Here is a 14,720-nt window from a genome sequence, read left to right as displayed (position 1 = left end):
ATCAGGCATCGATAACTGTGTTGATGCTAGGCCTTCCTGCCCAACATCCTCTGCACTACTGCCTCCTGTACTGCTCCCCATGGTTCTACCACTGCCACTGTTGCATCTGTACGACAGCTCCCTCTGCATCCGTGTCGCTGCTGGTCCTTTCTCCCAGCACTACATCCGCACTGCACCTCCTATAATCATGTTGCATCGTGTTGCCCACTGTTGCACTGCAACTCAGTTACTGAGAAGTAAGTAACTGATCTCCCAGCTGACCTCCCTGTTGGGCTAGAGACACCCACTGATGATGAAGCTCCCTTTGTCATTGACAAGTGCTCCCTCTCTAACCTCTGTGCTGTTGCAACAACTCCTTGCATTTTGCACCGTTGCACACCTCTTTGTGCCTTCCTGCACTGGTGCAACACTCCTGTGCCTCTTGCACTGTTGTAACCTGCTAGCTCTGCGTTGTCTCGGGACTCCTGCACTGTAGCTCTCTCTGTCGCTCCATCCACATTCGTCTCTACCCAACCAGCAAGTCCTGCTACTCCTCGTCGGGGCTCCCGTAGCAAGGTCTAATCCAAGAGGCTGGGTACCTTGAGGATCCTGCCCCTCATCGCCCGTAGTCCGCCTGACTACAGCTCGATGTCTCCCCACTTCCACTCAAGTGGTGCGTGTGCACTCATGGCACAGTCATCGTCTGTCAAAAATTCCTTCTCTGTCGATGCTGGCGCTGCCTTAGTCTCAGAAGACTCTCCCTTACTCTTCTTCCTTAGACAATGTGTCGCATAATGACCGGGCGCCCCACAGTGGAAACACTTGATCTTGGAGAGATCTTTCTTCTTCCGCTTCTCCTGCTTTCCCTCAAATGATAGAGCCACGTCTTCTTGTTGATTTGGGGTAGCGTCGGATGTGCTCTAGCCATGAAATTTGGGGGAGAGGTTAGGGCACATGAGATCTCCAATACCCAAAAACAGTTTGGGCAAATTCTAAACAGATCAGAGGATATTAAAATAATTAATATTTTTAATGTAGTCCCCAAGTTTAAACTTAGGGAAAATAAAATATTAATGTGTATTAATATGAATATGTGTTAGAGTGGTCCAAAACACATGGATCAAGCCAGATCTAATCTTAGTCATTGATTAGGGACTTAATCTCGGCCGTTGAATCGTCAATAGGAAAAGTATAAGAGGAAGCTTGAGGGTCACCTGATCAGTCATTCTATTCTCTAGAGCGGGGTTTCCTAACAGAGATAGAATCAGTGATCGAGAGAGTAGCTGAGGGGCATTGAGTACAGAGGAACAGAGAAGGCAGAGATTGTGCCGGGAGAGCAGCGCAACAGCCAAGGAGGGTGACGCAGAGCCAGCAACAGCTCACATAGGGCCACACAGAGGCAGCCAAGTGTTGCGCAGAGCATCAGAGGGACCATCGTAGCTGACGCAAAGGCTCCCAGAGCTGACGCAGGGCCTCCTAGGGCTAACGCAAGCCAAGAAAGGCTAACGCAGGGCCAGCATGAGACAGAGCGGGGTTGACGCAGTCCAAATTGGGCAGACACTGGGGTTGCAGGAACAGTTTTGTGCTGAGGAGCTGCTGGAAGGCTTTTCTGGGGTTTCAACTAGGAGATTTCTCCCAAACTATGAGGTATAGCTGCTAAGGAAATTCTTTGTTGGGTAGGCCAGTTACTGCACCCAGATTGTACTCTGATATTGCTTAATAAGACAACCCTCAGATAGCTGCACCGGTTTTCCCACATTGGGTTTTTCTGAGGACATTGGTGCAAAAATAATGGTTTCATGTGGTGTATTTGTTCATGTTTCTTTTAGTTGCTGATCTGTAATATGTTGAACATGCACTGGTATTTATTTTCAGTATTTACTTTGTAAATAACTTGTTAAAGAAAAATTAACAAGTAGGTAGGAATAAATCAGCAAAAATGCATGAAGGGTTTTTAAATTAAGTAAACTTAGAAACTTCAACATGGTATCAAAGCGTGACTGCAGATCACAGGAGGACTATGAGACATCAGCCGAGTGGAGCAATAGCAGTAGAAAACAGTTGTCTCGAGGTGATAGAAGTTGTTTCAAGCAGCGCAGAAGCCAAGGAAGTGTGACGCAGAGCCAGCTAGAGCCACGCAAAAGAAATCGAGAACTGTGCAGAGCCTAAAAAAGGCCAATGTTGCTGACGTAGAGGGCCAGAGGGCTGACACAGGGCATCCCGGGGCTAACGCAGACCCATCTAGGGTGACAGAGCCAGCGTGAAGTAGAGATGGGCTGACGCAGTTCACAGAGAGGCAGTTGTTGGGGACTAGAAAGCTGCAGGAATATTGCAAAGTGGAGCTGGTAAGGTACTGTAGTCAGAACAGTACTTGACAGAGCAGGGCCAGAGGAGTTGTTACCGAGGGTTTCTAGCCGAGGAACCTAGATCAGCAGTGCAGTTGCACAAGACGATCAGAGTAGGGGCCATCTCGACAAGTAGCAGAAGGATTTCCAGGAGGGAAATCGGGACTCAGAGGGAGTCTAGAAGAGAACTTCCAGACAGAAGTAGAGACTCAGAGGAGTCGAACAGAGAACTACCAGGAGGGAAGTAGAGGAGCGTCATGGCACTACATGAGGTAAGAGACCAAGATAGACTAGACGGAGCATCAAACTTCGCATTCTAGAAGGCCAAAATCTTATCAGTGCTTGACAGGAATCGTGTCAAGAACTTCGCCTTGAAGGTTATAGCTATCCCAGTCGACCCCAATGATAATGACAAGTACGAGGAGGCGATGGCGAGGGCCAAGTGCATTATCCTTGACGGGGTCAAGGATCATGTGGTACCACATATAGCCGAGAAGGAAACAACAGTTGAGATGTGGGAGGCTCTCAAGAACCTGTACCAGCATACTTCTATGCAGAGAAGAATGCTGCTCGAGAACCAGATGAGGTCGTATCAGATGAAGAAGGGTCAAACGATTGACTCCTTCCTTGGAGGACTGAATGAGATCCAAGATCAGTTAACTATTATAGGAGCGACACCGGATCAAGAGCTTATGGTGAGGACAGCCTTGAATGTTGTCTCAGAAGAGTGGGAAGTGTTTGTCTAGAGCATCCTAGGCAAAGGGACTCTCCTACCTTAGGACGAGATGTGGGCAACTCTTCGCCAGGAGGAGAACAGACGGCAGTCGAAGACAGGTAGCAGCAGCAAAGGGATCAAGGTCAAGCAGGAGGAGGAGGATGTGGCCCTAGCATCTAAGGGAAAGCAGGAGAAGCAGTAGAAGAAAGATCTCTCCAAGATCAAGTGCTTCCATTGTGGGGAGATGGGTCACTATGCAACCTAGTGCCCAAGGAAGAAGAGTAAGAAAGATTCTTCCGAGACTAAGGCAGCACCAGCACGGACAGAGAAGGAAGTTCTGACAAACGATGATTGTGCAATGAGTGCACACATGCCACTTGAGCAGAAGTGGGGAGACATCGAGCTTTAGTCAGGTGGACTACTGGCGATGAGGGGTAGGATCCTCGAGGTACCCAACCTATTGGATTAGACCTTGCTACGGGAGCCCAGACGAGGTGTAGCAGGACTGGCTAAATGGGTAGAGATGGATGCGGATGGAGTAGTAGAGAGCATAGTTTTAAAAACCGTTCCGGTCCAACCGGTTACCGGCCTAACCGGCCGGTTGGGAGGCTCACCGGTCAGAACCGGTGAAAAACCCGGTTAGAAGCCCATGTGCCCGGAAAATTGACCTAACCGGTAAAAACCGGCCGGTTTAGGTCAAAACCGGCCGGTTTATTGCTAACCGGCCGGTTTTGTCCTAAACCGGCCGGTTTATGGACAGCCCACTGAAACATGACAAAAAACGCAGTTGTTTAGTGGTTTAGGGGTTATGATTTTCATGACTTTATCAATAGGAATGATACATGTTCTAGATACTTCATCTCTCAAACCTTACTACAATTTTCTAAGTTCTTAAAATATCACTGCAATTCGGGAAAATTGAAATACCATTGTAATTCAGACCTTTGTAATCCACTGAAATCTTCAGACCTTCTTTAGTATCATTATAGTTTCGGACCTCTATTAACCAAGGAAGATTTTGTACCTCTGCAATGTTATTAGGCCTACAATCTTCGGACTTCTATACGAAGTTACTGTGATTCTTGGGTTTCTGTAATACTCCGGACTTTGGATCTTTGTGATTCTTGGGTCTCTGAAATACACCAGACTTTGAACCTCTATGATTCTCGTGTCTCTGTCATCTGAAACACCTCAGACTTTGGACCTCTATGCAGACCTATTTTAATTTAGGGGCAGACTTTTTGTCTGTCATTTGGTTCTCTTCTTTTGTATAAGCTTCTTGCTAGTCTTGTTATACTTGATCTCCAAATGATCAAGCTACAGATGAAATAGTGATATTTCCAGCTACCAAGGATACAAACCATAGCTTTGATACCATGTTGGAAAATGGTTAGGGCAACATATTAAACCTAACATTTTCCTTAGATGAAATTTACTTGTGATATTAATATCTTCTTAGTGGTTTAGAGCCTCATTGCTTATGTATTTTGTCGATGATATGTATTGCACTCGGTGCCATTTTGATATATTCACCTTTACATGGTATATAAATGAGCAATCTTTGCATATTTTGTCTCTATTGGCTTGGAATCATGCTTTTAAATCTTAAAAATAGTTTTTTTCATTAAAAAATAATTATTTAATGTATTTTTCTAAAACCGGTTCGTTTAGACCAAACCAGTCCGGTTAGACCGGTTCCGGTCGGTAAACCGGTTCATTAGGTGGACCGGTCCGATCACCGGTTCCGGTTTTAAAAACACTGGTAGAGAGAGCTACAGTGTAGGAGTCCCATGACAGCATAGAGCTACCAAGCTGCAACAATGTGAGAGGCACAGGAGTGTTGCACCAGTGCAGGAAGGCACAGAGAGGTGTGAAACGGTGCGAGATGCAGGGAGTTGTTGCAGTAGCGCCGAGGTCAGAGAGGGAGCACTTGTCAGCAGCAAAGGGAGCTTCAGCATCAGTGGTTGTCTCTAGCCCAACAGAGAGGTCAGTTGGGAGATTAGTTACTTACTTCTCAATAACTGAGTTGCAGTGCAACGGTGGGCAGCACGATGCAGCATGATGAGAGGTGTAGTGTGGATGCAGTGCTGGGAGAAAGGACCAGCAGCAGCACAGATGCAGAGGGAGTTGTCATACAGATGCAACAGTGGCAGTGGCAGAACCATGGGCAACAGTACAGGAGGCAGCAGTGCAGAGGATGTTGGGCAGGAAGGCCTAGCATCAACACAGGTACCAATGCTGGATGGTCAAAGTAATACTCAGTGAGGAGTATTGCTAGAACACAGTCCTCGCTAAGAGGAAGTGTTGATTTGCGGTAGCATCGAATGTGCTCTAGCGACGAAATTTGGTGGAGAGGTTGGGGCACATGAGATCTCCAATATCCAGAAATGGTTTGGGCAAATTCTAAACAGATCAAGAGATATTAAAATAATTAATATTTTTAATGGAGTCCCTAAGTTTAAACTTAGGGAAAATAAAATATTAATGTGTATTAATATGAATCTGTGTTAGAGTGGTCGAAAAGACATGGATCAAGCCAGCTCTAAACTTAATCGTTGATTAAGGACTTAATCTCGGTCGTTGAATCGTCAACAAGAAAAGTATAAGAGGAGGCTTGAGGGTCACTTGGAGATCACACCAGATAATCAGTCATTCTATTCTCTAGAGCGGGGTTTGCTAAGAGAGATAGAATCAGTGATCGGGAGAGCAACTGAGGGGCATTGAGTACAGAGGAATAGAGAAGGCAGAGATTGCGCCAGAAGAGCAGTGCAGTAGCCAAGGAGTGTGACGCAGAGCCAGCAAGGGCTCACGCACGGCCACGCAGAGGCAACCAAGTGCTACGCAAAGCACCAGAGGGGCCAGCGTAGCTGACGCAAAGGTTCCCAAAGCTGACGCAGGCCAAGAAAGGCCGACGCAGGGCCAGCGTGAGACAGAGAGGGGTTGATGTAGTCCAAATTGGGCAAACGCTAGGGTTGCAGGAGCAGTTTTGTGCTAAGGAGCTACCAGAAGGGTTTTCTGGCGTTTTAGCCAGGATATTTCTCTCAAACTATGAGGTATAGCTGCTAAGGAAATTCTCTATTGGGTAGGCCAGTTATGGCACCGAGATTGTACTCTAATATTGCTTAATAAGAAAACTCTCAGATAGTTGCACCAGTTTTCCCGTATTGGGTTTTTCTGGTGACATTTGTCCAAAAATAATGGTGTCATGTGGTGTGTTTGTTCTTACTTGCTGATCTGTAATATGTTGAGCATGCACGGGCGTTTATTTCAGTATTTACTTTGTAAATAACTTGTTAAAGAAAAATTAACAAGTAGGTAGGAATAAATTAGGAAAAGTGCATGAAGGGTTTTTAAATTAAGTAAACTTAGAAACTTCAACACTTCCTCCTCCTGCTTGACTTTGATCCCCTTGTTGTTGCTACCCATCTTCGACTGTCGTCTGATCTCTTCTTGGCGAAGAGTTGCCCACATCTCGTCCCAAGGTGGAAGTGTCTGTCTGCCCAGTATACTCTGGACAAACACTTCCCAGTCTTCTGAGAGAGCATTCAGGGTTGTCCTTACCATTAACTCTTGATCTGGTGTCACCCTTATAGCAATCAACTAGTCTCAGATCTCATTCAGTCCTCCGAGGCAGGTGTCAATCGATTGTCCCTTCATATGATACGACCTCATCTGATTCTCAAGCATCATTCTTCTCTGCACAGAAGTATGCTGGTACAGCTTCTTGAGAGCCTCCCACATCTCAAATGTCATTTCCTTCTTGGCTATGTGTGGTACTACATGATCCTCGACCCTGTCAAGCATAATGCTCTTGGCCCTCGCCATCGCCTCCTCATACCTGTCATTATCACTGGGGTCAATTGGGACAGCTATTGCCTTCGAGGCGAAGTTCTTGACACGATTCCTATCAAGTACAGATAAGATTCTGGCCTTCCAGACTACAAAGTTCGATGCTCCGTCCAGTCTATCTGGTCTCTTACTCCATGTAGTGCCATGATGCTCCTCTACTTCCCTCCTGGAAGTTCTCTGTTCGACTCCTCTGAGTCTCTACTTCCCATCTAGAAGTTCTCTTCTGGACTCCCTCTGAGTCCTGATTTCCCTCCTGGAAATCCTTATGCCGCTTGTCGAGATGCCCCCTACTCTGATCGTCTTGTGCAACCACACCACTGATCCAGGTTCCTCGGCTAGAAACCCTCCATAGCAACTCCTCTGGTCTTGCTTTGTTAGGTACTATTCTGACTACAATACCTTACCAGCTCCACTCTACAATATCCCCGCAGCCTTCTAAACCCGAGCAACCTGAAGGTGAGACCTCCTAGGCTTTGCGCAATCCCAGCATTGCAACCTAGCCTCCTCAGCCAACTACGTTAGCCCTCCCAGCTACTACGTGGCTCTACATGAGGCTTCTCTTGCCTTCCTTCGCCTCTGCGTTGCCTCTTCCCCGCTCACCCTTGATGACACAGGCACTGCGTCACCCTTCCTTGTTGTTGCTCTACTAGAAACAGCTTCTACCACCTCGGGACAATTGTTTTCTGCTACTATTGCTCTGCTTGGCTGATGTCTTTTAGTCCTCTTGTGATCTGCAATCACACTTTGATACCATGTTGAAGTTTCCAAGTTTACTTAGTTAGAAACCCTCCATGCACTTTATCTGATTTATTCCTACCTACTTGTTATTTTCCTTAACGAGTTATTTACAATGTAAATACTGAAAATAAACACTAGTGCATGCTCAACACATTACAGATCAGCAACTAAAAGAAACAGAAACAAACACACCATATGACACCATTATTTTTGGACTAATGTCCCCGGAAAAACCCTATGTGGGAAAATCGATGCAACTATCTAAGGGTTTTCTTATTAAGCAATATCAGAGTACAATCTGGTTGTCGAAACTGGCCTACCCGATAGAGAATTTCCTTGGCAGCAATACCTCTTAGTTTCTGACAAATCTCCTGGCTGAAACCCCGGATAATCCTTCTGGCAGCTACTCAGCACAAATCTGCCCCAGAAACCTCAGCGACTGCCTATCTACGTCAGCCTATATAGGCCTGTGTCAGCCCCAGGAGGCCCTGCGTCAGCGCTCTGACCTTCTGCGTCAGCTGCACTAGCCTCTTCGGTGCTCTGCGCAGCACTTGGCTACCTCTATGTGAGCACTGGTTGCTCCTGCGTCACTATCTCTGGCTGCTTTGCTGCTCTCCCGGCACTATTTTTGCCTCTTTGTCTATCTATACTCAATTCCCTTCAGCTGCTCTCTGATCACTGATTTTATCTCTCTTAGCAAACCCCGCTCTAGAGAATAGAATGATTGATCATCTGGTGTGTTCTCCAAGTGACCCTCAAGCCTCCTCTTATACTTTTCCTGTTGACATATCAACGGCCGAGATTAAATCCCTAATCAATGGCTAAGATTAGATCTAGCTTGATCCATGTCGTTTGGACCACTCTAACACAGATTCATATTAATACACATTAATATTTTATCTTCCCTAAGTTTAAACCTAGGGACTCCATTAAAAATATTAATTATTTTAATATCTGTTGATCTGTTTAGAATCTGCCCAAACCCTTTCTGGTTATTAGAGATCTCATGTGCCCCAACCTCTCCACCAAATTTCGTGGCTAAAGCACATCCGATACTACCCCAAATCAACAAGGGTGAGGTATGGGGAACAAAGTTCTTTGAAATTTGTTTTAGAACTTAAGTCACTTAAGATAAACCAATATAACTCTCATCACATTACAGAGCAAGTACACCATCAAGCAGCATCATCATTTTAGTTTGTGCTTTACGTGCTTACATTTGGGATTGGTTTCTTATCTTGGATAGATCTTTCAAGCATTTATCACTTAATCAATCTTTTCAAGTTGATAAGCGCTCATTTCACTTGCTCAAGTTATTACTTGCCAGCATTAATTTCAGAAGCATCCATCTTGTGGCATCTTGTTTTCTTTCCAAGTTGTGTTACAAAGTTATATATGTTACTTGGAATGTCCTTGGCAAGTATCTTACTTAGGCATTGGTCTTATTTTGCTATATTAGTGGATGCATGTACTCACTGAGCTCGCAATTTTAAATTGATGATACATTTTAAAACATATAATTGAAATATTTTGTATTAACTCCTAAAAACTAACTTGCTAGTATTGAGCTAGCTTAACCTTAAACATCTTTCAAGGTCAACCCCCCTTGGCTTCGCTAGGAGTAAGCCTAGACGGAGTAGTTGAGAATTGAGTGACAGCCTCAACTCGAAACTTTCCCCCAGGCCACACCTAGTAGAGATAAGTACTTTCTCCACGATAATCCCAAGTGTGGATTAAGCCGGCAAAAGTAGCTACACAAGGTAAGCCCACATACCTCCATCACAAGTTTCCATAGACTCCATCGATCCTCCTAAGCAATGTACTCCATTGAGTTGGGTCCACTATTTACCAGTCCATCTCAAACCATCCACAAGCTAAACATACACCATGTACTCCAAATCTCATGAAACATCCCAATAATGGTGTAATAGTGTCTGAGTAACCCCAAAAGTTAACACTCTAGGTGGCCTTCCAACCTACTATTTCACTGCCTCTTAGAAGAAGTCTTAGGATCTAACCAATAGGAAGCGCTACTCTTATCCCACTTGTAACAAACCCAATGGTTATACAAAGCAATCACAAATAAAAGGACACAGACTGAAATATCCATAAGGATATGTCTGTGTGTGTGTGAGGATTCAGGAATGATGATACCACTAAATATGATTGTCTTTATATACTATATAGTGCTTGAAGATATGGGTCACCATGAATGGTCATCTCCTTTACCGTTTAATTTATATAGTAATATTTTATATATAATGTCATTGTATATTATTTAGGTATATAACAGCATTTAGCAAAAATTGTGCTATTCATATCTTGAATTCTTGCCTAGATTCTTTTTGCACTTAAAATATATTATCTTGGGATTTGCACCCAGATTCCGCTAGGGAAATCACCTATCAACATTCTTAAAATTCATGCTAGAACTACTTGAATTTAGTTCCTAACTTACCCCAAATTCTTTGTTGCTCATGAAAACATGCCATCACTATCAAATTCTCTCATCGAAAATTCTGCTCCAACATATGCCACCTTCTTGGTATCATTCTGTGTTATGTGACATCATGATGCTTTAACTTCTTCACTATGATGTCCAGATGCATCCTCCTTGAATTACTGGCTCCAATATCATATCAAAATTTGCATATACAATTCTGGAAAATCCAGACTAGAAAATTGAGAGGGAACCATTCAAATTGATTTCTTCATTTTCCCAACAAGTGTTTTAAACTTTTATGTAGGTACATGAAGGGAATGGCTTCACTTGATATTCCCAAAATTAAAAGATAATTAAAGGGCTAAACTAATATAAATTCATAATAATTTGACTTTACTGTAGTTTGTATTTGGTAACTTAAATTCCTAAAGTGCTAGTTATCACCATTGTCTGTCTAAGTTTAGCAAAAAAACTACCCTAACTAAAATCCAATCCCCACCTTTAAAAGATAAAATTCATAAGATGGAAGATAGGAAGATTTTAAAATAAATACAAATACAAGGCTAACTCTAATTCAACTGAATCAAGGAAATCAAAAGAAAAAATATCTAAACCAACGAACAACCCAAATATGAAAAGATATTGTCCTGCAAATTAAAAAAACATCAAAAATAATTTAACTAATAAATGAAAGCAATTTCTGATAAACAACCAACAGAGCGAAATCTAATTGAAGATCACAAGAAAGAATGACCACTAGAAAGTTACCCTTCCATGCCCTTTTCAATGATGAAAGCTGTGATTCCTTTTGATCCAGCATTTGGATCTGTTTTTGCATAAATAATCTGCCAAACATGAAATGAACTTAGAGGCAGCATTGTCCTCAGCAAAGTATTTCAAAATTACTCATATATTGTGCAAAAATTGAAACAGTCTCTATTTGACTGGCTCTAATAATTCAAATGGAAGGTAGAATACTTGTATTCACCACATTAAGAGATTAATATGCACATTAATTGTTATGCAATAAATATTAGATGTTTCATTTAATCTGCACAGTGTCAACGTGACTGTGCAAACATATACAGAATTATCAGAATACCAATGTCTGCAACAGATACACATGCAGAAGTGAGAAAATACCAGTGTCTCTGCAACTGGTCCATTCGTGCACCACATTTTGTTTCCATTTATCCGATAACCCCCAGTTACTCTATCAGCTTTGCATTTCATGCTGACAACATCAGAACCAGCTGATTAAAGAATCTCTGTCAGCTTCTTTGACAGATTTTGCAAAATATTTATCACAACAACATCATCAAGAAAGAGCAAGGTTATGAACTTCCTCAAACTAAACAAGTTTCAAACTAATATGTATAGTAACATTGTCAAGTAGTCACAAAACTCCAAGTTTCTTATTAAACAACGTTCTAAACAAATATGCATGAACAACTACAAACAGATTGCAGTCGACTCACAATTTGGCTCACTCATTGCCAGCGCCCCAACATGTTCCCCGCTGATTAACTTCAAAAAGAAACAAATATTATATGTATATGGCATATGCAAGGTTATGAAACAAGAGGAAATAAAATAAATGTGAAAATTTCTAAACTGAAGTTCTACTGCTGCAGCAACTGATTTCTTTCATCTACTTATTATCCACAATAAGTTATTTACGAAATCCCTTCAATAAATATTAAAATAAATTCTACTACAGTTATCACACAATTACCCAGAGAAAAATACATGCACAAGAACCAATCACATCAACACAGTTATTTTTGGACAATTGTCCCCGGAAAAACCCAATGTGGGAAAACCGGTGCAGCAGATGAGGGCTTTATTAATCTTCAACAGCAATTGCTTTTACAAGGAATGATTTTATAGAGAAACTGAAATAAAATACCTGATACTTTCCCTTTGAGAAGTTTTGACACTTTGGAGACCGCGTTCCCACTTCTGTGTCACCCATGCGTCACTCTGCGTGGCCCAGCGTGGCTCTGAGTGGCTCTACATCCCTATGCATCAACCTGCGTAGGCTCTGCGTCTCTCCTCTGGACTGCGTCTCTCTCTACGTTGTCTCCCACTATCCTTGCGTCACCTCCTCCTCTGTTGATGCCCTCCTCTTCCCCCACCCTGCAACTCTCCCTATGAAATTGATCTCCTCTACTTGAGAATCAATTTTCCTTGAGATACTGAGTATCTTTCGGTGTGTCTCCAAATGATCCTCAAGTTTTCTCCTATACCTTTCCTGTTGACGAATCAACAACCGAGATTAAGTCCCTAATCAATGGCCAAGATTAAAACAGACTTGATCCTCGTTTCTTAGAAGCTTCTCACCCTTATCTTTATTAATACCCTTTAATATTTTTATTTTCCTAAGTTTAGACTTAGGAATCCATTAAAAATATTAATTATTTTAATAACTCCTCATCCGGGTGGAATTTCTCAAAACGATTTCTGGGTCTTGGAGATCTCATGTGCCTTAGCCTCTCCTTCGAATTTCAAGGCTAGAGCACATCCGATGCTACCAAAAATCAACAATAAATACCATATACTTCCTACAATGCAATAAAAAGTTAGCATTTGTTAGACTGCCTTCTATACATATTCTTGGCACTCTACAATGGAGGCAAAGGAAACGTTACTGGAATGACCTGGATGTCATATTGCTAGAGTATCAACACTTGAATAGTAACCTTTAATGTAATAAAGTCCCATTATGTTAATTTAATTAAGTGTCATCAGCTTAGAAGATGTCATATTGCTAGAGTATCAACGCTTGAATAGTAACCTTTAATATAATAAAGTCCCATTATGTTAATTTAATTAAGTGTCATCAGCTAGAATAATAAACTTTTATGAAGATTGATTGTTTTTTTGGTGAAGACCGCTGATGAGCGGGAGGAGCTAGGGTTTGGGCATCACGGACCTTGCCTGAGAAACCTGCAAACACCGCAGTCTGAAAAACGACAGGAGCAAAGCGACAAAGGAGACTATTGACAGTTGGAATGAGTGGTATGGCAGGGGGGAGAGATCCCCTCCTACTGAAACATAGTTGCAGGGGAAACGAGCCTTCATGGCACAGCCAGAGGCAACAGAAACGTCGGCAAAGGGAGACTGGTTTTGGGAGCTAAATGGCAAGTGGGTTTGGGAGGAAAATGCCTACCCAGAGCAACCAAGAAACCCCGATTTGTGATACCCAACAACAAGTTGGAGGAATACAGAAGATATATGAAGGACCATGCCTTGATATGTAAGTTTATTGGGGCTTGGCCAACCGAGAAGGAACTGATCAAATGGATCCAGCAACGATGGCAACCAAAGGGGCATATAGACCTCAAGCTGGGGGCGAAAGGGTTCTTCTCTGTAATATTTTCCAACCTAGAAGACAAGGAGAAGGTTTTCGAAGATGGGTCGTATTTCTTCAACATTGTTGCCGGTTTATGAGACACTGGGAAGAATGCTATAACCCAGACCAAGAGAAGCTTTTGGCAGCACCCATCTGGGTACAGCTCTTCGGCCTACCAATGAACTGTTAGGGACCACCGAAATCTTGGAAGGAATAGGCAACTCGATTGGAACCTTTGTTAAAGTGGCAGACTCGACAAGAAAAGGTAGCTACACCCCCTACGCAAGAATCTGTGTGTATATGAACATCACTGAGCCGCTACTAGACTACATAGAGCTAGAATATCATGATGAGATATGGCAACAACCCCTTGACTATGAGCATATTCCATTCAGATGCAGGCGGTGCCATGAATATGGCCACCTGTATCGTGTACCCGTTAAATAACCAAGAAAACCAGTCGAATGAGAAGAAGGTAGGAGAGGCAATAGCTAGAGAGGATGGGGACGTATTCCAAGAGGTGCATAGAAGGAAAAGAAACCAAAAACCAACAGGGAACCAGATTCGCACCACAACAGATTCCCCACCCTTCAGGTGGACGAAATGGGGGAGACAAACATGGAGCACACCAAGGAGATGGAAAGCATGCAAACGAAGGAGGCCAAAGGAAATAAGTAAAAGAGACAAGAAACAGTTGAAAACCAAAGAGAGGAGAATACCATGCAAATGGTAGAGCAAAACCCAATGGAGATCGACTCCCAGAAAGAAGATCTCAATGTGGACGAGCAAGTGATGAAACGATTACTACAGGAGTGGAGACATCTTGACGAACACTTTATCCCAGAGGATCAAAAACAACTCTACAAGAAGACCTTTCAGCAATACAAGATAAAACAAGGATCAGCGATTATCGCACAGCCAGAGAACCTAGGGTCCCATGGCGAACAAGGGAAAGAACCATGAACCTTAGGAAAAGGGGGAAAGAAAAGGGGTAGAAGACCAATGAATGAATCCATACAAATGGTGGGGGAACTACTAGTAAATTCAGGGAGAGTAGTGCCATTATCAGAGGTCTTTCAACAACCCCCAAAATTATTGAAATGATTATTACAACATGGAACATAAGAGGCCTCAATAGCAGAGGCAAGCCGAGATACCTCAAAGAGAGATTGAAAAAGGACAGACCGTATAATGATAACACAGGAAACGAAAATCAATGAAAGCAAACTGAAAGAAATTTTGGAAAACATCAAACCCCAGTACCAAGTTATCGGACAGGACGCAAATGGCAGTGCA

General features: G+C 42.9%; 1 protein-coding gene across 4 annotated transcripts in view; it reads right to left on the bottom strand.

Moving 5' to 3' along the window:
- The window catches only part of IVD (isovaleryl-CoA-dehydrogenase), a 262,374-nt gene that overhangs the window by 126,169 nt on the left and 121,485 nt on the right, over positions 1-14,720 (bottom strand). For all 4 annotated transcript variants that reach the window (XM_089395878.1, XM_089395880.1, XM_089395879.1 and 1 more), the window contains exons 6-8: positions 11,548-11,596; positions 11,213-11,322; positions 10,838-10,914 (exon numbers count right to left, since the gene is read on the bottom strand). In XM_089395878.1, coding sequence (XP_089252004.1) covers positions 10,838-10,914; positions 11,213-11,322; positions 11,548-11,596 — 236 coding nt within the window. The remainder of the gene's footprint in view (positions 1-10,837; positions 10,915-11,212; positions 11,323-11,547; positions 11,597-14,720) is intronic.

The sequence above is a fragment of the Pinus tabuliformis genome, chromosome 1_2 (genome assembly GCF_031772625.1).
Source record: "Pinus tabuliformis cultivar Carrire ecotype Pingquan chromosome 1_2, CPIR1, whole genome shotgun sequence".
NCBI lineage: Eukaryota > Viridiplantae > Streptophyta > Pinopsida > Pinales > Pinaceae > Pinus > Pinus tabuliformis.
The sequence above is the reverse complement of the archived record's forward strand: the minus strand, read 5'-3'. Positions and strand labels throughout refer to the sequence as shown.